Here is a 25,207-nt window from a genome sequence, read left to right as displayed (position 1 = left end):
AGAAGGAAGGCAGAGCCTGGCCCAGCCCCTGGCCCTAGTGGGACGTGGACACACAGCCTCCTCCTACTCCCAAATTGGGTCCTATACTTGGAGAGCTGGAGGCCAGGAAGGACATGAGGATGACAATACTCTGTTTAGAAGGGCCAATGACCTTTCTGTGGACTGACATCAGACCTCAATAGGCCTAACAGGTGGTCTCAATCTCATGGGACCTGCGGCTGAGCAGAACGGCTCCAGAAAGGAGGGCTTGGCTCATCTGATGTTCTCCAGTGCTCCTGCCTAGGAGTTGCAGGTATGGGGAGATGTTCACTGCTCAGCCTGTTTTCCACTATCCGTTCAGACACAGCCAAGGCCCAGCCCTAGGATGCAGCACAGACCTGCAGGGCTACAGTGCCAGCAGCATCTCTGGGACAGTGCAAAACCACTGGGAAGTGCTCTTGGGCTGGACAAGGGAATCTGTGACAAACTTGGGCTTGGCCCAAGATCCTTGGAGGACTTGTCCTGTGTACTCTATTGGTAAGGGATGGCGTTCTACTCAAGTTGAACAGAGCAGAGGATGGTGGCCCCACTGCTGCAGACACAAGCATGTCTGTCAGCTGTCCTGCAGAAGGCCCTGTCTTGGGGTAGGCTGGCTCCAGATGGCACACAGCAAGCAGCAGAGGGTGTTAAAAGTCTTTTGAGAACTTCAAGAAGGGAAACTACGTCCGACAGAGGTCATCACTGCTGAGCCCATGTTAAAAATGCCCAGGGAGAGGAAGAGCCAGATGCTCAGCCGTGAGAGTGCTCTGCGCTGCATGGAGTCTCGGCTGCCTGGGTGTTGCTTCCTCGGGTAATTGCCGCTGAATGGCCATAAGCCAGCTCCGAGTTGTGTTTTGTCTGCGCTCCAGTTGTCTCCGTGGACAGAGTGCCTGGTCTGATGATGATTTGCCATTTATCTGCTATTGCTACTTTGTAAGCTCACTCAAAACCAAAAGCTCGGCTCTAGCAGGTTCTTGTCCAGAGGGACTCATGCTCTGTGGTCTTTGGTCAGCCTTCTGACGGGGCTGAATTAGTGAGGGATGATCATAAATGTGCCTTGGCCTACAGCGGTCCCTTTGCACTGGTAGCCCCAGCCCAAGATGAAACTGCTCCAGTTTACCAAGTGACAGGAGAGTGGCTGACCCTCCCTCAATGTCTGAATTACCTCTCTGGAGTCCAGCAGGACAGACAAGTATGTGCAGGGGAGACCCCAAAAGAACAATGCCAAGGTCTCTATCCTACCTGCTGAACCCCAGTTATATAAGAGTTGCACAATCTAAGCAGCTGGAAAAGCAGCCCTCTTCCAAGGAGATACTATGTCTTCTCTTCCAAGGAGATACTATGTCTTTCCTCCAGGGCAGGCTGAACCCAGGCGGCATCAGGAAGGGAAGCCTGCCTGGCAGTTCCATGGCTAACTCAACCCCCAGTTGCTGGTGCTCTGGCCTGCCAGGGCTTTAGAAGCACCCAGACAAACTGCCTTTGTCTCTCTGTTAGATCTAAGCACAATACTCTGCCTTTTGGCTGCAAAGGCTCTTGGGAAGCAACATGGTGCCTTGGCTGTGGAAGTCATCCAAAAAGGACCAGAGGCACCACAGGCCCAGATGGTCTGGTCCAGGGAGCAAACCTTGTGAACCAGACATTCAGAGGGGCTGATGTCACCAAAGCCTTTGGTTGACAGGAGTTAGCCAGCTCTTCCAACAGTCTGTGACTGGGTCAGCCTTTTGCTCAAGTCTGGGAAAGGCTCTCGGGAGCCAAGAGGTGGGAGCAGGTCTCAGAGGTCCAGACACTAAATTCAGAGACACCTCACCTGTCAACTGAGGTCCCAGCTGGGGACTTGGGGTGCAGATCAATGCACAGGCTCTTCCTAGGGCGGTGGGCAGAAGAGCCTTAGCAGTGGACACTATTCTCACCCTTCCCTGAAGTCTCTCCTCTCTGCCTGGCAGCCAGCAGGAGATTGTCAAATGCTTTCAAGGCTTCTGAAGTAGATGCTGACCAGGGCCTGCTCTGCTGAGCCCTCTTTTGGCTAGGGACAAAAAACCATCAGAACCCAGAGAACGCAATTCAACTCCAGCAGTCTTCCTGGTGTGTCACTGCTAGGCTGAGCTCACTGGAAAGCACTGGGCAAGCAGCAGCTAGATCCCTTTCCAATGTGTACTAAGTCATTCATTTATTTCAAGATGTACACACTCAAGCTGGCCGGGACAGCTCACAGCTCCTAGGTATGTATAGGTCCTTCAATGGCTTGGGCTACAGACAACTTCATAGCCAGCGCAGCACACACACACACACACACACACACACACACACACACACACACGATAGAACAGGAAGCCTACAGACCGCAAGCCACTCCGAGAAAACTGAGGGGGGGGGTGCTAATGCAGCATCCGTGGGGGGAAATGAGTGCACACGGAGAGACGAATAAGGGGAGAATGCAAGCTAGCTTCAATCTCATTTCCATGGGGATGGTCAGGGGACTGAGTTCAATAGGTCCTTTAGGAAGCTCTCTGGATCGGTGATTTCTGATAGAAGACCTGGAAAGCAAAGACAGTGTGAGTGGAATAGCACAGGGCCCCCAGCCCCACTAAGTCACAGAAGCACAGTTCACATATAGGACATACTGTGCCAGCATGCTCTGATGGATTCTAGCAATGGCAGGGAGGTGACCACTGTGTGACTAATATTCTGCTCCAGAAGTGGGTGTTGCTAGGACAGTGTGGCAGACACCATTTTAAATTCCCTGGTGTGGAGGATTTCCATCTGTCCAGGGGTCACTCAAGGGGCTATAAAATACTGCAACTCCAAAGTTTTTGTCTTGTTCTTGTACAGGCTCCTGATCCCAGACTGGCCTCAAACTCATTATGTAGCTAACAACCTCCTTTGAACTTGTGTGCTACTATGCCTGGTATATGTGGTGCTTCGGAATCAGAACCCAGTGTTTCATGCATCCCAAGCAAGCAAGCACTCTTCCAGCTGAGCCACGCTCCCCTACCCCAGAGTGGTGATGTGTGTGTGTGTGTGTACACACTATGGGTCTTTCTCCATGATATATATGTATGTGTATGTATGTATGTATGTATGTATGTGTGTGTGTACACACCATGGGTCTTTCTCCATGGCCCTTGCTCGCCTTCTTCCTAAGATTGGTTCTCTCACTGAACCTAAAGCTCACTGGCCGGCTAGCACCGGCAGTTTCCCAGCGTTAGAATTACACCTGCACCTGGCTTTTATGGTGTGCTGGGGATCAGAACTCAGAGCCTCAGCCTTTGTCATTTTAAACTGGCCAAAGAAAGGCAAATGCTGATGGTCTTATGGGCTGAAGGACAGAGCAGAACAGAGGCCTCTGGTTCTTCTGGGCTTTGATCCCACCATAGGCTTCCTAAGCTGCCAGAGCTCAGGGCTCCATTTCTTCAGCCTTCAGAAAGAGACAACAGGGACCCTCCCTGCCTGCCATGGGAACTAACTGAGGCTGGCCTTCCTAGTGGAAGAACCCAGTGCACTCTCATCAAGTGCTTGGCCAGGCACCTGACCTCATCAATAGTGCAGAGCAAACACTGAAGCCTCAAGTTAAACATGAGCATCCAAAAAAGTCCCCTCCAAGCATCAGCAGGAATGAAATGTAGCCAGGCAGTTTCTCTTGGCTCTGCAAAGTGTTTTGTTCTTGAATTTGAATAAAGCATGCCCAGTGTTCTGGTAATTTAAAGGTCTGAAGTAAGGTTTAAACGGCTAGCCTTCATGACTCCAGATACATATGTAGCAGAGGATGGCCTTATCTGACAGCAATGGGAGGGGAGGCCCTTGGTCCTGTGGAGGTTTGATGCCCAGGGTACGGGGGTGCTGGAGCCATGGGGCAGGAGAGGGTGAGTGGGTGGGTGAGCACCCTCATAGAGGCAAAGGGGAGTGGGGAGAAGGTGGCTGTGGGATGGGAGGGTTTTGTGGATGGGTAACTGGGAAGCGGCATATCATTTGAGATGTAAATGAATGGAATGATTTATTTTTTTTTAAAAAAAAAAGAGGCAAGCCTCACAAAAGAGGCTAGAGACTCTGTGCTGGGGCCTGTGCGGGCGAGGCCTGGGGCGGGTAAGTCCTTCGCCCTGGCCACCTCTTCTCACTGGCTTTGACTTCTGTGGTCGTCATTTTGGCCATCTGTGATGAGCACAGACCTTGGCCGAGGACACAGGTGAGCTCTCTGCTCTTGCTCAGGACTAACTCTGAGGGAGACTGAGCCTGAACAGCCAAGCTGGGAAGACATAGTCAGGAGGACTAAGGAGCTAGGAAGTAGGAAACGGAGGTGAGTAAGGATCCTATGGCAGCTCAGACAGCAGGGCAGATCCAGAGACACCATCCCAAGGTGGAGAGTGCTCAGTGCTGGGAAAACAGAAGAGTGCATGCAGACAGGCTCTCGGACTAGTGGGAAAGCGCCATTCCCTTGGCAACAGGGCCTGGGGGATTTTTCCCTTCATCTGTATACAATTCCCACAGTGAACACCAGAAGTCCAGAAGCAGGGAGCCAGCTGAACAGAAGCTGGGCAGGTTCAGTTACATCTGCTTGGTGCAGTGCTCCGCCCCCTCTAAGACAGTGCCAGTAGAGGCTGTGACACAACAGTGCTGGAACCCAGGAGCTGGAGTCTGCAATCCTGGGCTGACCTTCCCAAGCCTGAGCCCAGGTCATGTCCTGCTCCCAGCACTTTTTAGCTATGAAAGGCAGGTAAGTGTTAAAGCACCTGCACCTGAGAGACCAGCTCCCACAGAGTTTGTGCGGGAGAGCATGGACTTGAGGGGCTAGGAGCTGAGGCGCACCTGCTCCCATGTCACCCTTGGGGTGATGCCTCTCCACCTACTGCCCAGGGCAGGGAGTCAGGGAAGGAAGGCAGCAGTGCCCTTTCTCCTGTTAACCCAGACTAAAGGTTGGAACCAGGAGTTCCTACTCTCCCACATCTGCTTACTTAACCTCCACAGCCTCTGTTAACTGTACAAGGGAACGATGCTGAGAGAGGAGCCCAGTGGTCTAGCCGAGTCAATCACAGAGATGCACCTGCCTCTAAAAGTGAGTACCACAACTGCTGACAAGTGGGCTGTTTGAATGAACACCTTTCCTATGACTGGAGGTGGTTGTTAGTGTGTGCCTACTTCTACTCTGTGAAGATGAAGATAATGGCCAGTTCACTGAGGCAGACTTGGGCTTTGCTCCAGAGAATCTCTACAAGCGGAAACGGCACTGACCTGCTGCGTCGAGGAACTCCGAGAGGGTCTCCACGGGCATGAACTCCTCCTGGAAGGTTTTCAGGGCTTTGTCGGCAGCTTCGTAGATGGGCATGTCATTGTGGCGGATGTACTCGGCCAGAGAGCAGGACCAGCCGCCCTCAGTGTTACTAGTGGGCACCTTCTACAACAATCAGTGGGACATGGGCCAGGTGAGTAACTGAATGGAACTGGCTTTCTGTGTCTAGTCAGTCAGACCATCTCAGAGCCATGGAGAGCCCACCCAACATACGACAGAGCCTTTCTGGAAGCAAGGAGGGCCTGCCTGCACGGCTCACTGGCCTGACTCTCTTTGCTTATGCAACGTTCTACGTGGTCTCACAATTTCAACATGGATGGCCCCCCACCTGCATTTCTGAAAGCAAGATGACTGGCGTACTCTGACTGGACCACTCCACTGACGATCACAGGGCTCATTACCCTCCCCCAAGATATGTGGGTCCAGGCAGATCTTGGGTAGGGACCACGTTTGGCAGATTGACATGGGATGAAGTGTTACATAAGAGCAAGAGCAGGCAGGCTATCAGAGTGCTTAGAGCTTAGTGCTTACTGTGTGGAGGGTGCATGGCAAGGTGGCCTCAGCTGCTGACAGCTGGAAGTGAGGGTCTGAGCTGAGGGTGTTCACCTCTCCCCAAGTGGAGACTTTCAAGAGCAAAGAATCCAAAGCCAGTAAGGAGCCTTGGGCTGTGGCCACCAAGGGGGTTTAGCCAAGGACATACACATCTTCCAACCCTCGGAGCTGGTGGGTCCCGAAGCTCCTTACCTTAAACATGTTATAAATGAGATCGACGAGAGCCCAGAAGAGCAGGGAAGAACGGTAGGCGGAATAGTCCTTCACCGCCTTGTCTGTCAACCTGGAAAAGCAGAGCAAAGTCTGTCCATGAGGACCCTGCAGAGATAGACAGACAACCTGGGGACTGAGGACATATGGCCTGGCTCCCACACACTCCACCTGACAGTGCAGCACTGTCAACCTGGGGCAACACAATCAGGGACATATGTAAACATGGCACTCAAAAGCTAACTCAAACACGAGGATTGAGTGCTCCCCGTACTGGACCCTCACAAGCTCCCAAATGAAATGGCACCTAACGATGAATTAGAAAAAACAAGGTTCCAACTCAGGCTTTCCCTGCTACCAGGAGTAGCCCACCAGAGCCCAATCAGCCAAACACATACCCTGCAGAAACCCAGCACGCTGGTAGAAAAGCAGTGTTGAGTAACCGTGATGGCTAGGCCTGCCCATGCAAGTACTCAGTATCCTCAAAAAAAAGCCGTCCACACCCCTTCATCTCCAACAAGTGTCACCGGCATGTGAGTGACTTGGCACAGGCTTAAAGGCCAGCTAGTGCCTGGGAACACCGGGGGCCCCTCTGTCAAGGTCCATTGCCTATGGTAGCCAGCCCCCCTGCCCTGCCCCTTATGAGGCTCAGAATGCCCCGGTACGGGGAGGAGGGGGCATAATTTACGGCTGTGGGACGTAAAGGACAGATGAGCCCTCACCATGACTTAGGGTCACATCCCACATCTCACAACACTCAGGGAGCAGAGTGCTCAGCACCAACTACTTGTTTAGGGCCAGCGGGGGCCTAGTCAATTTCCAGGCTAAAATATCTGCTGAATCCATGTCGCTCAATGTTGAAAACCAGAAGTCAAAGCTTCTCTTGAATTATAGTTCACATACCCCCTCCTTCTCTGAGTGTGTGTGTGTGTGTGTGTTGTTGCTGCTGTCGTTAGGGAATTGAACTTGGGGTCTCATTCATACTAGGCGAGTGCTCTACCACTGAGCTATACAACCCCAGCCTTTAAAGCTATAGTTTTGTGTATCTGCTACGGCTTCCTACCCTAGAACGTGCAGGCTTTCAGACAAAACCTATTGCCAGTGATACTGCCCACCTCCAGAATGAGAGTCACCTCTCTGTGCCCTCAGCTCAAAGCGCTCTCCTTCAAGAGTGTCCCAATCCTGGGCAAACCCTCAGCACCTTTTCTAATCTGTCTGGCAAGCAGCAGGCTCGGAGCCTGGACCACAGTCGGGCTTGGCCCTGCCCTCTCGGTGGCTGTCCTGCTTTGCTAAGCATGTGGCTAGGGTGACCCTGCCCAGCTTAATTATTTATAGCTAATTAGGAAAGGGGACTAGACTACAGAAAAAATGGCAATGCCTGAACGCAGCTCAAGCTGGACCTCCTAATCAATCCCTGACCAAGTCAGCGCTCCCGCACCTGCTGGAACAGGCGTGAGCTCCCCTCCACCAAAAACACAGCTCAGGTGGGCTTCGACTCCACTCTACTGCAGGAGCGGCCTAATACGCAGCTGTCCTGTGCGCCATGAATGTAACTCCTGTCTCACTTCACAATTTCTGCATCTGAAGACCTAACTTGACTTCAACAGCTAGTTAACTATCAATACTAGGGGGCTTCTGGGATGGCAGGTGATGATGTGTTTGGAATGGGGGAATCTAACACTCATTTATTCCCTCTTGGCTGACAGTAGCAACCTGGTCACTCTGGGAACACACAGTGCCAGAGCTAACAGAGGTAAAGACCCCAGGTGGACCAACTCGGTCTGTCCCACAGGGTGCCATCACCATGGCTGGAAGGGAGCTTCCTTCTGTTCCCTTATTATGTGGAAATGATCCCTGAGTCTAAGCTAACATGTTCAGAGGCTATAGCAGGATGACACAGGGACACACAGGGACACCCAGCACTCAACTGGCAGAAATAAGCTACCAGACACAGGCTATGTTGCCGCTCCCTAGGGTAGGTGGGGACTATTCAGGATTACCATCAGCCCAAGTACTGGCCACACGTATTCTGTGACCACTGGGGTGTGTCAAGAGCTTGACAGGAAGGCTCTGATTTCACCTGCAGATGGTTCTTTCAGAGAGCCCCTGTCAGACCCAGACTACAATGCAAAGTCAGGAAAACAAGGACCACTTTCTGTCTGTGCTCCTCTGTTGAGGTGCACATGGTTACAAAGAGGGTCTGGAAGGCCTGAGGGATGTGGGGCAGGAAGGAAGGGCAAACTTTTAGTCATTGGAAAAGAAATCCCAGAAATAGCCACACTGAAACTTCCCTGATACACAACAAAGCTGGCATGAGGCAGAAAGGCCAGCTCCCTAGCTGAGCTCACTGGTCCTAAGTGCCTCGTCCTAGCTCCCTAGGCCTGGCTGTCTTCCTCTGAATTCTCAACAGGTCTACCTTTTCAGTAGCTAACCATGAGACCCAGAGGGGCTCAAGCAACTGTCAACCAGCAGCCTAGACACTTAGAGTGACAGGCTGGAGGCAGATCAACAGCCCAAAGGAGCTCACCTCCAACCAACACTCATGACCAAGACAGCCGGGGAACACATTGGAAGGCACGGAATGCAGCAACTTCCCAAAGCAAGTACTGACCTGGTGGCTCCTCCTGGAGCCACTGCCCGGGCATGCGAAGCCACCAGCAGCCTTCGTAGGATCTCCACTCGAATGGCTTTCCACTGTTCAGGGGGGAGGACGTGCAGGGCTAGGATGGTGAAGTAGTGGGGCCCGTCTACATCAAAGGCACTCTCTGTCCACTTCTCTTTGGGCTGTTCCAGGAAGCCTTGGAGGTTCTTCTCCTCCCGGGACGTTGCTCGGGTCCTGGAAGAGAGGAATTCTAATGGCAGCAAGGAAGGGGCCGAGTTAACTAGGAGGCCACTGGAAAAGCCTCTCAGCTTGTTGAGCTTCCTTCCACCCCACTCCAACAACCCAAGCCTCCTCCTCTCAGGTCTGTGACTATTGGGCAGGGCATGGTTAACAACTCTCCAATGTGGACTTGTCCTGATTTTTCTAGAAGCCCAGGGAAGGAGGTAATTTGTCAAAGTCCCTGATACAGTCAACAGCCCGCCTTCTTCACACGTCCCGTTATGCGGATGTGGTCTGCACAGCATGTGAAAACACACACACACACACACACACACACACACGGATTGCCAGTATCAATCTCAGAGGTGCTTGTGGATTCTCTCACTTAATCTGTATAAGAACCCAGTGAGAGAGGAACCACCCATCCCAAGTGTGCAGGAGAGCAGGCCACAGTATTGGGAACTTGGCACTATTCCAAGCAAACACTAGACTGAGGCACCAGCCCAGCTCTAGAATCTGTCATAAGCCCTACTCCTCTCTCATGACAAAGTCTTGCCAGTGGCCAGAAAGCTCCAGCAGTGTCCCTATAACCTGGTGCTCATCTATGTGGAGAAAACAAAACAATACCAAGAAACCCAGTGTCCAGACTGCAGGGCCATAGTCACGGCTATAAAGATACAGGAGGCTGGTGCAAAAATACCTTGCTTTGCTTTTTTTTTTTCTCCTGTAAATGGGCTTGCCCAGACCCAGCCAGAGCCTAACTCTATCTCCATCCCTGTGGGAACCTCAGGCTTCTGGCCATGGCAGGCTCTGCTCAGGCTTGGGTTTGCTCACTCGTGCAGCAAACTTGCCTTTGTGAGTGAATGTCCCATCAGAGGTCCAACTGCCATATCACCAAGGTCATTCCACTGCCCACTGGCTAGCAAAGGAAATAGCCTGTGGCTGAGGTGGCTTCAGGGTTAGCTCTGCCTGGTCAACTACAACAGAGCTGACAACTGAAGTCACCAGTTCTGTCAGGCAGGGTCAATCCTGGGAAGTGTTTTCCTCACCCGGTCTCTGCCTGAGCAGTCCATTCTAGCTCATGGCTGCCAAGAGACATGTCTCTGCAAAACTCATAGCCTTTGTCAGGGCCCCAACAACACTGGCAATTAGCACTGCTGAGGCCTGCAGAAGGCTCCAGACAGTAGAAGGTCTGTGCTGTTGGCAATGCCAGGTGTCTGTTCTGATAGCCAGGGCGTTTGCAGATGATGTCATGAGCCCTACCCTGAGATTTAACAATGAAGCCTGCAATCTCAAGGTCAGACTTTATCTCACAAGAAAAAGGGAGGAAGGGAAAACAAACCACTGACAGGGAAAGGAAGAGACTATCACTCTGGAACCTCAACAGCATGGTAGCTGCATGGGTGGACTGTGCCCAGTCTTCCCATAGCTACCAGCTCTGCCCTCGAGAGCTATGAATCTTGGAGAGAAGGGTATCGTCTGCACTCAGTCAAATGAAACTAAAGAGTGCAGGCACAGGAGGGTCTTAACTTGCTTCTAAACCAGGCCATGAGTGGGATGGCTTCTGCCCCTCAGAGGCCTCTTTAAGCCATGTCTAACCCCATAGGCACAAACAGCTCTTCTCCCTGGCTGCACTCCTGTTCAGTTGCTTTCTCAGGATTCGACAGCCCTCTCGTCCTTACCAGAAGCATTACTGACCGGCTCAGAAAGCCAGTGTTCCCCTTATGCAGCAGCCTTAGATCCACTGGAAACCTGCAGCTGTGCAGGCCATGTGCCCTGACGAAGGTCCCGGTGAGACTCTTGCCTATGCCCCCTCATTTGGAGAGCAGTAGCTTCTCCTTTCCTGCTCCGTCTGAAGGCCAGCCCAAGACTAGAGCCCAACTGTCTAAAGGGGGACGGGGGAAAGCTTTGGGAAGGAAACTCCCATCACTGTTATAGTCTACAACCCTCAACTGTGGATTAAAAGCCCCTCCTCAGTAAAGGCTGGGGGATCTAGCTAAGCAGAGAGGCACAGGGAGTGTCAGCCAAGGAAGTGCCTTGGGTCACAAGGTACTGACGTGTTCAGGACATAAAGCACAGTGTGAATGATGTATGGGATCAGGTGGATGTTGCTCTCGCGGCCGCCCCCGCCGGTGTCCGCACTGAATGACTGCTCCATGGCGAAGCGCAGGAAGAGCAGTTTGATGTCATGGATGTTGAGCTGGTACGTGGGCTCCCGCTGGCCAGTACACTCCTGGAGGTACGTGTTGTGCCTACGAAGAAGCAGAGCTACCATGACACAGAAGCCAGACTCCTGGCCAAAGCTTGGGCTAGAGTGCAGAGCTCTTTCTGGAGCCCTCAGCCTGCTGACTGCAGAAGTCAAATGGGAGCTGGTGCTCAGGAGGACAGAGCCCAGGACACGGCTGCTTCCTGACTGCACGTGAAGCTCGCAATACGGGAGAGCCATCACTTTGAGGGTTCTTTTTTCTTTCTTTTTAAGAATTATCTAGTTATTTTATATGAGTACACAGCAGCTGCCTTCAGACACAGATCCCATAACAGATGGTTGTGAGCTACTATGTGGTTGTTGGGAATTGAACTCAGGACCTTCGGAAGAGCAGTCAGTGCTCTTAACCTCTGAGCCATCTCTCCAGCCCTCTTTCTTTTTTCAAGACAGGGTTTCTCTATGTGTAGCTTTGGCTGCCCTGGAACTCACAGAAAACCGGTTACCTCTGCCTCCTGAGTGCTGGGATTAAAGGCATATGCCACCACCACCCAGCTGGGGGCTCTTTTTTTTTTTTTTTTTCCCCCGAGACAGGGTTCCTCTGTGTAGTCCTGGCTGTCCTGGAACTCACTCTGTAGACCAGGCTGGGGGCTCAGAAATCCGCCTGCCTCTGCCTCCCAAATGCTGGGATTAAAGGCATGCGCCACCACGCCCAGCCTGGGGGCTCTTTTCTTTTCTTTTCTTTTTTTTTTTTAGATTTATTTACTTATTATATGTAAATACGCTATAGCTGTCTTCAGACACTGCAGAAGAGGGCGTCAGATCTTGTTGCGGGTGGTTGTGAGCCACCATGTGGTTGCNGGTGGTTGTGAGCCACCATGTGGTTGCTGGGATTTGAACTCCGGACCTTCGGAAGAGCAGTCGGGTGCTCTTACCCACTGAGCCATCTCACCAGCCCCGGGACTCATTTCTTAACTGACAAATGTCATTGCCACAAGTGGTGACAAGATGTCTTATCCTTAATGATCTTTCACCCTACAATAGGTTTTCCTCCCTGAATCAATATACAATTGGTTCTGCTTCTTAACTGGATGACCCTAGGGAACGACTCCACTCGTGCCCCAGTGTGTACATGTGTGTAGTGGTAACCCACAGTGCACAGCCATCACTGTCATTGCCGCCAGGTAGCTGTATACTAACAACTCCACGAGGTTTCCCAAACACATGAGGACCTCGGACATGCCAGAGAGGCCTTAGAGGGAGCTACCAACCCCCAGCTGCTTTCACAACTTAAACATCAGAGCCATACACCATACAAGTGGACTCTGGGAAACTCTGGCCCTCACGACATGGCACATTTACATGTCACTCAAGAACACTGGTTTCACCTCAGCAGCTGGCTTTAGTCAGCCCTATCTGCTCAGAACAGCACAGGCAGACATGGATGCCACGTCTTCTTCCCATCTCCTGGAGACTGTCCCCTTTCTGCTATGAAAACACTCAACACTCACCTTGCTAAGCAAGTGGCGAAAGCTGATTCAGGGACATGGGGGCCCCAGACTGGAAGGAGCCCATTGCACTTCGTGTTGGCATTCTGCAGGGCAGCACTCTCCCATTCTTCCCGGCCTCTAGCCAACCTGGATGGGGACAGGGAGGAGGGCAGGGACAAGCAACTGCTGGAATTAACCCGGTAATGAGGCACCAGGTGCTAAGGGCTTGCCAACACTAGCCCTGGCCCTAGGGAGACAACTAGCCATGTGTAAGCTCCATTGGTCAATGCCTCATTAGTTCAGGCAAGCAGACTGCTTCCACCAGCCTTGGCCAAGGCCAAACATTCAGAGCCCAACACGTTTTCTCACATGGCAAGTACAGTTCGTGGGCCTACAAGAGTCTCCCTTGGAGACCAGAAAATCAGGCTTGAAGCCTCGAGGCCCCAGAGTCAGTAACCTCAGCCCCAACCCAGGACCTTAGCTGTGGGCCCACTCATCGGAAGCCACTCTGCAAGAGCCAAGCCTACCTGACGGCAGCCAGGTGACAGTCGTAGTGCACAATGTTGAAATGGGACACAGTGCTGTAGCCCTGCTGTTTCCGGGGCTTGTTCTCCATCTCCTCCAAGGCTACCCGCTTGGTGAAAGTGTAAATGCCTAAGACCTTCGTGGGCTGCAAGACCAGCAGAGAAAGGAGTAGTGAGGAGAAACTCCCCACCAAGATGCGGCAGGATACATGGCCACATTGTGAGCCTAAGATTTTTCTTAGTTACTGAAAAGCATTATTTCTAGTTGTGGTATGGCTCAGCTCTTAGCACACACCTTTAATCCCTCTGGCTGAAATATAGACATGCCCTTAGTACACACTTTTTATCCCGAACAGTGAAGGTAACGTTAGTGTGGAAGCGTCCATGTTTGAAAGTGATGTCTAATCAGAGAAAGATTGGACAGAATAGGATATGCCCAACTCTCCTGCGGAGAGAGGGGAAAGGGACGCTAGTAAGGGAGAGCAGCACAGAGAAGAACAAAGAAGAGTTTTACAGAGACAGGTGAAGACAGAGGGGGGGAGAGGGGAGGGGAAAAACAAAGAGAAAGAGAGAGGGAGGGAGGGAGGGAGAGAGAGAGAGAGAGAGAGAGAGAGAGAGAGAGAGAGAGAGAGAGACCAGCTTAGTGTAGAAGAGTTTTGAGTCAGAACAGCCAGCCAGACTTCAGAAAGAACTAGAAAGGGTGAGCCTATGCAGCAGTGAGTCAGAGGCTGAAACCATTCTAGACCTAGATAAGACTGTACAGAGGCTAGAAGCTTCCAGGACCAGGCCTAGGTTACTAAACTGAGGCAGTAAGCCTCTGAGATGACAATTATGTAAAGGAATAAAAGTTACTTTTATACAAGGAGCCGACAAGACATGGAGAACGGAGTGCCCCCTTCAGATGGATTTCAGATGGGGAAAGTGACCATTCTGGGATGAGCATCTTTTGCTGCTACAAACTAGTATGAGGCCTGATTTCTTGGGGGCAGTACTGAGAGGAGCTGGGGCATTAAAGAGGTCATGAGATCCCACTGTGGGGTTACCAGAGACCCAGCAGATCCCAGCATCCCACTCTTGAACCTCCAGTACCATGAGCTAACTAACCTGTGTACGGATGTATTGTTCTAGGAATGGGAGCTGGGTCCTTGTGCATGCCAGGTAAGCACTCACCACTCTACCACACCCTAGCCCCCAGCCTAGGCCATCCTGTGTGTGCTCCATCCATCTAGAAGGCAAGCACACAGAGCTTCCATGGCTGCTTGCTTCTCAAAACTTTCAGGCAGTCGTACCAACCAAGCAAGACGCTTGTCCTTCCACAGCCCAGGAGCAAAGCTGGGCTATTGAGTTAGAGGTTCATCCCACATCGTCAGGAAGCCAAGAGGCTACCTGTGCACTGCCTTCCAGGTGCCACCTCAGTGGACAAACTTAGAAATGGGGCTCTAGTTGCTATCAGGCATCCTGAACAAAAGCAACGCAGTGACCTGCAGTATCCAGGCTGGACTTTGGCTTTGCCAGGCGCCCTCTACGCTCTTACCCATCAGCTGGGAACTTTAGTGGGGAGGGGTTAAAGACATTGCTCCATGGTTTGCACAAGTGCCCTGGCCCTGACATGGGTGCCAGAAGGCTCTCTCCAGGTGCTCACATCAGTTGCCTTCCTGCCTTCAAGGCCAGTAGCTGGCCCCATGTCATCTCCCAAAGCACAAGTCTACGTCAGTACAAAACGGCTTGCAGGAGATAGACAAGTCTAGACACAGAACCAGGCTGAGGTACCACAGGCTGAGCACGTGCAGCTGCCCACTGTCCAGCAGCCATACCTGGAACTTGTACCCCTCCCTGCAGATGCAGCACGTGAGTCCCGGCTCCTCAATCAGCTCTTCCATCTGCTTCAGCAGTGCAGTCTTGGTCACCACCTGACCCTTTTCGTTTGTCTGGAGAAGAACACAGGCAGCATGTCATATGCCCTCTCACCCTGGCTTGGGATGACCACACACTGACACAGGAATGCTATGTGGAGAAGAGGCCTTCTGCTGTGCTGTGCTGGTAGGCTAGGCAAGTGGCAAACCACCAGCCACATACCTGCCTCTCCACTGCCTTCTATTGCGGGCGAGCCCTTCATGTGTCCAGGAGTCACCAAAGCAGAGGGAACCATGCAGTGGGAAGCTGGCACACTGCCATCTGTTACCAAAAAGCCCCTTCATCTTGTGCCAGCACCATCTCAGCTGCCAAGGGCCACTGTGCTCTCGTCATTTACTGTCCCCAGCAAGTGTCAAACCACTGACACACGAGTTTGCTTGTTAAGACAAGAGTCTTCCAGGGCCACCATTTCCTCCAAAGTAGGACAGCAGAGCCCTTTGTGTTGACCAGACCCTGTGCACAGTCCTGTTCAGCACTTAGTAGCTACGTGCTATGGTAAGTGTGCTTCACTTTCTTCATCTGGAAATGGGTACAGTGATGTCAAGTACATCTGACATGTGAGGTCTTGCAGTGCACCAGATCCTGGACACACAGTGGTTGGTATCTCCATTTTTACTGTTTGCACAAACCTGCCAGGTCACTTTACCCCAAGTCCCCCCTCCTCTCCCCCTCCCCCCAAGTGGCACAGCAGTAGCTGTAACTGAAAGTGCCTGGCACAGCTAATTCCTGGGTCTTCCTCCATGCACACTCACACACCGTCAAGCTCAGCTCTGCTGGGAAGCACTAGTCTGCCTGTAGTGGCACCTTGTCATGGTGGGGACTTTACCGTCATGCCTAGAGTTCCCAGAGCCTTCTGCCTCATGGCCATGGCCATGCGCTTCTTCTCTGCCCGGGTCTCCCTACGGGCTGCGTCAATCTTCTTGTTCACATCTGGGTGTTCTCTCAGGGCCTCCAGCAGGTTCTCAGCCAGGGTCCCAATGCCCTCGTCACTGGACACCTGCTCCAGCTTATGCAGACTCGTGATGGAATCCGTTCCAATCAGAACCTATCAAAAAAGAATCAGAGAGATGTAGGTATCTAGTCATGGACACTGCCTTCCACTAAAGGCTGGGCAAAGCCTCTGACAGTACAAGCATGTACAACCTTTCCAGTTATGGAGGGACCCTGTCACCCAGGCCCAGTCAGTACTGTATGATCATTCCAAGTGCACAAGCTTGTCTTGTGTTACTGGTTTCACAGAGGTCAGAGCACCTGGGAGTTTGGCTATCCCGTGACCTCTGACTAGTTAGTTCTCGAATCCTACACATAAAACAGGGGGAATGTCAAGGCGGCTGTAAGGATGGAAGGCGAGACAGTGCGTGAAGCACCCAGGAGGGCTGTACGGGACACCCGGGCAGAAGCCCTGGATTCATAGCAACTCCCCAAGTTCTGCATATGCGCATCTGCAGCCGTCAAACCTGTGCCAGCTCTCCCAGCCTACACTGTCGTCTTCTTTACAACAGCTGTATTTTGCATGGGATACTAAGGAACAGAGCTGTGATTTGGTTGAGGGCAACATGTGATGGCTGTTCACACATCTTACTGTGCAGCCCTAGCTGGCCAAGTCTTCCCTCTGAAGCCCAGGCTTGCCTCAAACTCCCAGCAGTTCTCCTGCCTCAGCTTCTGAGTGCTCTGACTCCAGGTGTGCACCGCTGTACTCAGTATATGAGTGTGGCTCTCCCCACAGGAGCAGCGCTCGCTACATGCGTACCAAGAGGTGAGATAGGTGAAGGGCGGGTGCTGGGTTTTGTCATGATTGGCCAGTGGCTGCTTGGAGAGAAAGGGCTTGGTAACTTTAGCTCTCTGTCCTTTGGCTGAGTGATGAGGAGAATGGCAGTGCATCCGAGGAGATGGAAAAGGCTGAGGGCACAGAGCGGAGCGGTGCATTGCCCTCCCTGCTTGTGTATGAGCTTTGCGTGGACAAGGTGTTGGTGGTTTTCCTACACCTACTGCACACACATCTCCATGTACGCACATGTATGCTCACAGTAAACACTTAGGGTGTTAAGTTTGGGGTGTGGGTGCCTGTGGAAAAGTTTGCAAGGTCTTAAACATGGGCGCACTCACTCAGCATTTAGGAATACAAGGCATGAGATAACATGCAGTTTTGCTGAGGTGTGGGTTCCTATAGTGAGGGTGGATTTACGAGTTAGTGAGTGATCTGAGGCAGCAGCTTAAGCCTTCACCTCTGAGGGTGGCTCTGCTGCTGTCAGTGTAACTCCACCACTACCAGGATGGTGAGCAGGGCTTTCGGTGATACTGTTAGACCACCCACCAGACTGACCTGGAGGCCTTTCTCCACCGCACCTGCCTCAGCTCCCACTGCACCGCATAGTGCCACAGGGCCCTGAAGGAGCCCTGCCAAGAACAGGCTTGGTAGCTGTTTAACTTTTTGTCATCTCCACTCCCACAGGCTGGAATTTTGCCTCTAGTATCTTGTAGGCTGGGAGAACTGGCACAGGTTTGACGGCTGCAGATGCTCATATGCAGAACTTGGGGAGTTGCTATGAATCCAGGGCTTCTGCCCGGGTGTCCTGTACAGCCCTGCTGGGTGCTTCACACACTATCTCACCTTCCATCCTTACAGCCACCTTGAAGTGAAGTGGGCCTGCTGCTCCAGGGGAGTCTGCAGCATCTTCTAACTGGTGTGTGAGGTGTCCATGTGAGCATGTGCGCATGTGTGTGGAGGGCAGAGGACACTATCTGATCAGGTTCTCTCCTTCCACCCGTGTATGGATTCTGTAATCTAACGCAGAAGGTCCAGGGGCATGCATGCTAAGTGGTCAGTGGCCCGAGGCAGAGCAGGAATGGTGGTGATGGCATTTCAAGTTTCTTAGTGACTGAACTGGCAGCAATCTCAACTGTCAGGCAGAACTCTCTCAAGTCACTGCTGCATGCTGAGCCCTGGGTGTGGAACTCGCCATCAAGCACACACAGAGAACTTCATGCGCCAGGGTAAGCCACACTATGGGTGACTTGCTGGTTCTACATAAAGATTGTTCATGACTCCCTCCTGTTACCTGTCAAGTCTGTTGCCGGCAGAGTGAGGTCTACAGACATGCTGGCCACTCACCTGGGTGGCAGGGTGCTGCATGGCCAGACCCCGAAGAAGCCTCAAAATAAATGGCAGAGCAGGGCGAGACAAAAACTTTTTCCAGATGTCAGCATCCAAACTGCAAGACAGACAAGGGCATATCAGCAACTAGGAAGCAGTGCTGGGGACTCACTGCTGATTCTGGCTGGTTTGAACAGGATTTCATTTTCAATAATGTATTAATAATAAGGAACCATTAACGGCAGACCCAGCTCAGAAGCCAGATAAAAACAAGCGCTTGAACAGAAGCAGAAAAACCTTAGGATGAGTGGCCACCAGACATGTCTCCAAAGGGGGAGGGGCAGAGGGCACAGAAAAAGCACCACACTAAGATGCTGGGAAAACAGCCATGTGCCCCAGAGAGGATGCCTTACTTCTTGGCACTGGGGATGTGCTTTTTCATGTAGTCCAGGGCATTCTGGGTGATTCCCTTCTGCAGGATGAGGTCCTTCAGCTGATGACCATTGCTGTTGTTCTTGATACCGGCAGCGATTTTGCAGAAGCAATCCAGGAAGACTTTGTCATCCCCATTATGGTCTTCATCGTACCTAGGAGAGCATAAAGTCTCAGCATGACGGCAGAGCTCAGTCACCCTCTTGGTTAACAATGAGGTGAACCATCTACAGGATCCAGTCTAAACTCGATTCAGACCAGACCTCTCCTCTTGCCTGCCTTAAGCCCAGGCTTGCACTGTTCTGCATCTTCAGGCTTTTGCAAACGCAGCTCCCGGTACCCTGTCAGGCCCTTTCCCCTCTCATACCCTTCCTACTACTGCTTCAATACACTAGGGTTTGGTGACTGCTTCTCCAGCTAAACAAAGCTCCCATGTGCCAGATCATGGACACAGACACTCAACAAAATCCCAGGCAGCTCTGCTCAGTCTCACAAGTCTAGCTTGGGACTCTGTGGGCTCTCCCCAGAGGTTCATTGTATCAAACTTCAGGCTCCTACTTCTCAAAGCTGCAGTATGGCTTGAACCGCTCCACCAGAATCTGCATCTTCTCCACCTCTCCGAAGGACAGGTATGGGATGATACGCAGCAAGCCCTGGAGTACACTAGGGTTGGATCGAACGAAGGTACTGTTGATCTGGTCCAAGAGCATCACCAGTTGATCCTTGTCACCTGTGAGGAGGAGGTTGCCCTGCAACAGAAAAGGGTGGGAATAAGGATGATGGCTGTAGCCAAGAACTGACCCTCAAAAGTTGCCACCCCCCAACAGACAGAACTGTTCCTTAGTGCTTGCTGGAGACAATAAGCAGCCTGGGTCCCCCTGATGAGTGTCGGAGCTACTGTGATGGTTCTCAGGTGGCCAAACTACACCAATACAATACCCTGCTCCCCCAGGAGAACAGAGATGGCTATATACTCCTGGGACCATAGGCCTGGCCAAATCACCAACCCTGGGAGGCAGGAAGTTCCAGGTGCACATTGGGGAGACTTCATTGCAGACTGATTTCAACCCCGAGGCCTGACTGCATCACTCACAAGTCAGGCCAACTGTAGGGTAGAGGGTTGAGCTACAACACTGCCTGTTCAGCCAGGTCATGACCGGCTTCCATCAGTGAGTACCTTCAACCTGACAGAATGTCCTTGGCAGCTTCGTTTCTCTAAATGCAAAGGTTTCAGGCTCAGTGCAATGATATCACCCTAAGTAGAAACTGGCCATTTCTAACGAGAGGGCTTAGCCATTCTGGGCTGAAATCAGCTAGCTCCAGATAAGCCCACTGCAGGTTCCCAGTGTCTATGGGCAGAAGGACTAGGCGCCCCCCTCCCCACTCACCTTGTCCTCACTCAGGGGCTCTGCGTTGGACTCATCTAGAATGATCTCCATGATGCTTAGCACCTGCTCAGCCACAGCTGCTCCTCCGCTGTCCTTGCTCTCTTGCTCAGCTACCAGAGCCTGAAGGGGAGACAGACCCAGGGCATAGTCAGTCACTTGTGAGCTCCACTGCCTTCCATGGTCTTAAAGCCAGGAGCTGCATGCGCGCCCGTGTGTGTTAGTGTGTGTGCCCTGAGATGCACAATTTTATTGCAGTGTTGATTCTGTTCTGCACAATTCCTGCTCCTGGTCTTGAGTCTACACTCAGCAAAGGGACAGGAAGCTCTGAAGAGTACGAGTTGGGGTCATCTGGAAAGTGAGCTGAAGGGCCAGGCCTGGTACTGCAATCTCTCAGGTGTGCCAAAGCTCCCTCTTCAGCATCTGTAGCCCACACTGCTTACCAAGTTTAAAGTCCCCAGCATGACATTCAAAGTGTTCATTTCCAGCTTGACCAGCTGCTGCCGGTTGACTTTAACCTTCACACAGTAACTAAATAGCTTCAGCAGCACCTGTAAAGAGAAGCCAGCCCAGAGATCCATGAGAGCATCCGGGAGTGGACGGCATACAAGACACAGCCACAGAAAAGGGTCTGGGCCAGTGCTTCTCAACCTTCCTAGTGCTGCAACCCTCTAATACAGCATGGCATGGGGACCCCAACCCTCTATACAGCATGGCATGGGGACCCCCAAAATAACATTATTTGCGTTGCTACTTCATAGCTGTAATTTTGCTACTGTTACGAACTGTAATGTAAATATCTGATATGCAGGAAAGCTGGTATGTGACTCCCGAAGGGTCTTGACCCAGAGGCTGAGAACCACTGCTCTAAGGTGACTTCTCAATCAGCAGGCACTTCTCCTGAAGAGCAAGGAGAGGTGACCCTGGGCTCTCATTCTAGGTCACCATCTTAAGTGGTCACCATCTTCTCTGCTCCCCTAATTGACGGAAGTGACAGTGATTCTTAATAAATCAGGTGGTGTCCCATTATCCCAGGGAAATCCAGCACCAATCTAGTCTCTGAACTAGCAGCAGACAGAAAACCCTGGCCCACATGGCCTATAGAGGCCTAAAACCAGGTAGGCCATCTGAATAACACAAGAGTGTTTGTCCTTGTACAGCTCACAAGACAGACATTAGTGAAGTCTCTGTGACTTTGGAATGCCCTGCCTAGTGAGACAGATGACCCTCTAAACAGCAGCCTATGACAGAGAAGTGAGTTACATTACAAAATCTATTTTAAAGGCAATCGTAAACCAACAATGACTGGCACAAGAGCAGTTACAGGGGAGAAACAGTCATGGTTCCTGAGACCTAGAGAGGTACCGGAGAAGACCGCGGCAGCCCAGATCTAAGGCCAGGAAGAGAGCAGTGGGAGGCTTAGATGTCCAAGGTTTGGTGAAAGCCGGCACTAGCACTGGTCTCTGCTGTACCATGCTGCCCTCTAGTGTCAAGTGGCTCAGTGACCTCAGCTTCAGGTAGAGAGCCTGGTCCTGTCATACTACCCACAACTCACTGTTAGAAGGTGGCGCCCCTGCTTAAAATCTTTGACTCCTGCCAGCCTGTTCAGCATGCACTGCAGACCTCCACACTGGGCCATCACACCGGCCATTCTGTACACTTCCTCTTCATCTTCTTCTTCATCTGGGAGAAAAGGGAGATCAAGAGGAGCAGAAGTTCAAAATGGGAATAAGTGCTTAGATCAGAACACACAGCCCTCTCCTGGGCTGAGGGCACACAGCCCTTTCCCTGTGGGGAATTGGGCTATGCATAGACAGGCTGGTCTCCAGTCGAGCTGAGGTCTGAACCCCAAAGTACCCTCATGACATGGTAGGCGTTCCCTCATGCTCCTGGAACTCTGGCTCCTGCCTAAGTTACCGCCCCCCACAGCCCCCACAAGAGAAGCATGGTTAGAAGTCACGTAGGCAATGGCCCAAGCTTTTGACCTTCAGGCTAAACTCCTCCCCAGTAAAGACCATAAAAAGGGCTGTTCAGCCCCTGCTTGCTCTCTCTCACTGCTCTCCTCTTACTTCTTACTCCTCACTCTCACCCTCTTTCCTCTCCTCTCCCTCTCTCCCTCTTACTCTCTTTCTAGTCTTTCCTCCCCCCTCCCCCCCTCCTCCCTTCTTTCCCCCTGCCTTTCTACAATAAAGCTCTAAAACCATAGACAGTCTCTGCTCCAGGAAAGATCCGCTGCGCTCACTCTCACTGGTGCTGGGAACCTCTCTTCCCTCACCCCTCTCTGACATAACCCTGGTGGCTTTAGCAAAGTAGCTCCGGTGCTCTCAGGTAGGGCTGCCCCTTTGCTACCTCCTGAAGAGTGGGTCAGGGGCTTAAATGCCCACCCGGGGGAATGAGTGGAAGGTAGAGAGCAGCCCTCCCACGCCTGACTGACCAGAGAATAGGTAGAACTCTGGCGGGGTGTGGGTCTCCCCACCCCCTCTTCCCCAGGGCCCCCCTTTTCTAGGTCCCAACATTTCCCCAGGCTGGAACTAAGGTCATTACCATAACCGACCTGCACTCACTCCCTCAGGGGCCTTGCTCAAGGCTTAAGTCAACTATAGTTTTCTGACATTACAGCAAAGCATAAGTCAATGCCACTGTCAATGGAACAGAAAGCCAAGGTGGAGAGAAGTCTGACCACAAGCCTGCTAACTGCATCTTTGGTAGCCTAAACGTTTCATCCCAAAAGGGAATCAGCCCACAGATGCCTATCTTCCTCCCTGACAACTGTGATGCAGAGCACAGGCTATTGTACTCTGGGACATGCTTGCTCTGGCCTGAGTCCAATATGCAGCATCGTATGTGGAGAGGGTGGCTGTACCTGTGGTGGAGTCCAGGGACTCGATAAACTCCTCGGTGGCATCTCCCAGTAGCCCCCGCATCCGATAAACAATCCTCATGGGCTCTCCCTAAGCAGAGAAAAGTTGGAAAGGTAGACATAAACAGGCCTAGAAAAAACTGTAAGTCTTCACCTTTGGACTTGCTCAGTGCCTTGGTGATGTGAGCCTCCATTTCTCTAACAAGATAGGGACTGGAAGTCTCTGAGACTCAAAGGCTCTAATTCACATGTGGAAGAGACTCACTCCGTTCAGTGCCTGCTGCAGGCCAGGCCCCAGGAGAAGCACTGCAGCGGACACACACTCCTACTGGATTCCATTGGAGCACTGGGTAAGCAAGGGCTCCAACAGCGACTTCCTAGGCTAGAAGTAAAGGCCCAATTCTAAGACTGTGCTGAGCTTAGGAAGAGTTCGCTCAGCCCACAGGGGACATAATCCAAAGGACACAGGACAAACAACTGCATCTGAACCAAAGAATGTAGTGCAAATTTCAGGAACCCAGAGCGGGTCTTTGCCCACAGACAGCAGGGCCTCCACTCATCACAGAGATAGAGAGAGATTAATCAGCAGCTTAACACACACAAAGCCTGGAATAGACAGAAGCAGCTGTTGGGAGAGTCTGCCTATGCCAGGCACCAAGCTGCGGACTGCAGAGGCCCAGCCTCAGTTCAGAGAAAAGCAAAGGCACAACCTCATGCATGCCTCCTTGAAGCTATCTGGCCGACATCAGCTAGATGCCTCCTGAGCTGACAAAATGATGGACTTCCCCAGAAAGGAAGTAAAGCCACAGCAGCTATACAAGGCCACAGTGATTAACAGCAGCTCCACTTGGTCAGTCCTGAGGACAGAAAAGGCAGCCCACCCACGGTTCCTGGAGAGAAAGCAAGCACATACCTCATTGGTCGCACACCACACCTTCTTGTAAACCTCAGCCACGGGAAGGTCCAGACTGATAATTTTGTTGTTCACCAGGAGCTGGAAAATAGAGGATTACGACAAGGCTCACGGGCTACCCTTGTGGCTCATCCCGGGGCTCTGTCGACGCTCACCCTCTAGGGAAATGCATGTATATGCACAAAACCCAGCACTTCGTGCACAACGTTGGGGGACAAACCCTTAACCCACCACAGACTCCAGCTTAGCTCCAACTGAGGATCTTTCACCTTGAGCACCAGAAAAATCACCTTTGTCTTTAGTCATTCGGGTGGTAACACCAGACTCAAGAAGTCTGCAAGGCTCTGGTATTAACAGGGGCTATGGCCAGTATTCATGTACTGGTGTCAAAACACCATGATTCCTGGGGCTCCATTAACCTGCAATCTCTACAGAACTCTGCCAGAAGCAATGGTGACAAAAGCCTACCACAGCTCCGACCAACAACCATCAAGCACCCTGCTGTTCCATGGCAGGACCAGTCCTCTTCATCCTCACAGCAGGAGAAGCAGGAAGATGGACCCATCAGTGGACTTTACAGACTAACTTCCTGCATGCTTAATCAGTGGCTCAAAGCTGTGCTCCTGGTGAGTGACCAGTGTAGTCCAGCTCTTACCTCCATCCCACTGTCATCCTCCAGAAGAGCCACCAGGTCACAGTCCTGGCAGATCTTGTTCTTTATGTCCCTCATAAGAGGCCCAATGCCTGGTTCATTGCTGCTATATGGGTTTCCAGGCATCCTGCCCTGTAGAAAGTCCTCTTGCTGGGGGTCCTTCTCCAGGGTCACGAAGAACTCTGTGACTTCATTCTCCTCCTAAAGGATCAAGAGGGACATGTGGGAAGGGACCAGCACTGAGCAGTTCTGTGGGCACATAATGTGTACCATGCCCACATGTTAAACACGTTAACTAGCAAGTGGCCAGAGACCATGGAAACCACTCAAAACACCACTCGAGCAGCCTGAAGATCATGCACTCCTCACAGATTAACAAGAGAGCGCTGAACGGCCAGGGAGTCTGCTGAGATGTGGACAGTCTGAGGCCAGGCAAGTCACTGGACACCTGGAGCCGGAGGGGCTTCTTTCTCTGTGACATGCTCAGGCAGGCCAACCCTGATGCTCTCTTGTCAGTAACCAAGGACACTGCTGTTTCCCTCAACAATGAGAAAGGCCTCTGAGCCAGACCATAGGAAGACACACATGTGCCGTGCATGCATGAAGAACCCAAGGCGTAGAAGAGGAAGAGGATGGCAATACACACAACTCTACCCCAGAAATGCTGCTGCCCCTGCAATGGGAAGTGAGGCCTAAGTTTAAGAATGGCTAATCTTGGGCTGGTGAGATGGCTCAGTGGGTAAGAGCACCTGACTGCTCTTCTGAAGGTACGGAGTTCAAATCCCAGCAACCACATGGTGGCTCATAACCATCCGTAACAAGATCTGACGCCCTCTTCTGGAGTGTCTGAAGACAGCT

General features: G+C 52.0%; 1 protein-coding gene across 1 annotated transcript in view; it reads right to left on the bottom strand.

Annotated features, from left to right (window-relative positions):
* Window positions 1-2,168: 2,168 nt before the first annotated feature.
* The window catches only part of Ubr4 (ubiquitin protein ligase E3 component n-recognin 4), a 111,489-nt gene continuing 88,450 nt past the window's right edge, over window positions 2,169-25,207 (bottom strand). Inside the window, exons 88-105 of the mRNA XM_021201220.2 lie at window positions 24,353-24,550; window positions 23,698-23,778; window positions 22,788-22,875; window positions 21,480-21,607; window positions 20,368-20,475; window positions 19,928-20,047; window positions 19,098-19,288; window positions 18,521-18,694; window positions 18,126-18,225; window positions 15,840-16,058; window positions 14,914-15,027; window positions 13,103-13,245; window positions 12,597-12,722; window positions 10,940-11,134; window positions 8,673-8,897; window positions 6,044-6,134; window positions 5,242-5,404; window positions 2,169-2,552 (exon numbers count right to left, since the gene is read on the bottom strand). Coding sequence (XP_021056879.1) covers window positions 2,488-2,552; window positions 5,242-5,404; window positions 6,044-6,134; window positions 8,673-8,897; window positions 10,940-11,134; window positions 12,597-12,722; window positions 13,103-13,245; window positions 14,914-15,027; window positions 15,840-16,058; window positions 18,126-18,225; window positions 18,521-18,694; window positions 19,098-19,288; window positions 19,928-20,047; window positions 20,368-20,475; window positions 21,480-21,607; window positions 22,788-22,875; window positions 23,698-23,778; window positions 24,353-24,550 — 2,529 coding nt within the window. The 3' untranslated portion in view covers window positions 2,169-2,487. The remainder of the gene's footprint in view (window positions 2,553-5,241; window positions 5,405-6,043; window positions 6,135-8,672; window positions 8,898-10,939; window positions 11,135-12,596; window positions 12,723-13,102; window positions 13,246-14,913; window positions 15,028-15,839; window positions 16,059-18,125; window positions 18,226-18,520; window positions 18,695-19,097; window positions 19,289-19,927; window positions 20,048-20,367; window positions 20,476-21,479; window positions 21,608-22,787; window positions 22,876-23,697; window positions 23,779-24,352; window positions 24,551-25,207) is intronic.

Source organism: Mus pahari, chromosome 6, assembly GCF_900095145.1.
Source record: "Mus pahari chromosome 6, PAHARI_EIJ_v1.1, whole genome shotgun sequence".
In the NCBI taxonomy this organism is placed as follows: domain Eukaryota; kingdom Metazoa; phylum Chordata; class Mammalia; order Rodentia; family Muridae; genus Mus; species Mus pahari.
Note: the sequence above shows the minus strand (reverse complement) of the source record. Positions and strands in the feature narration are given on the sequence as shown.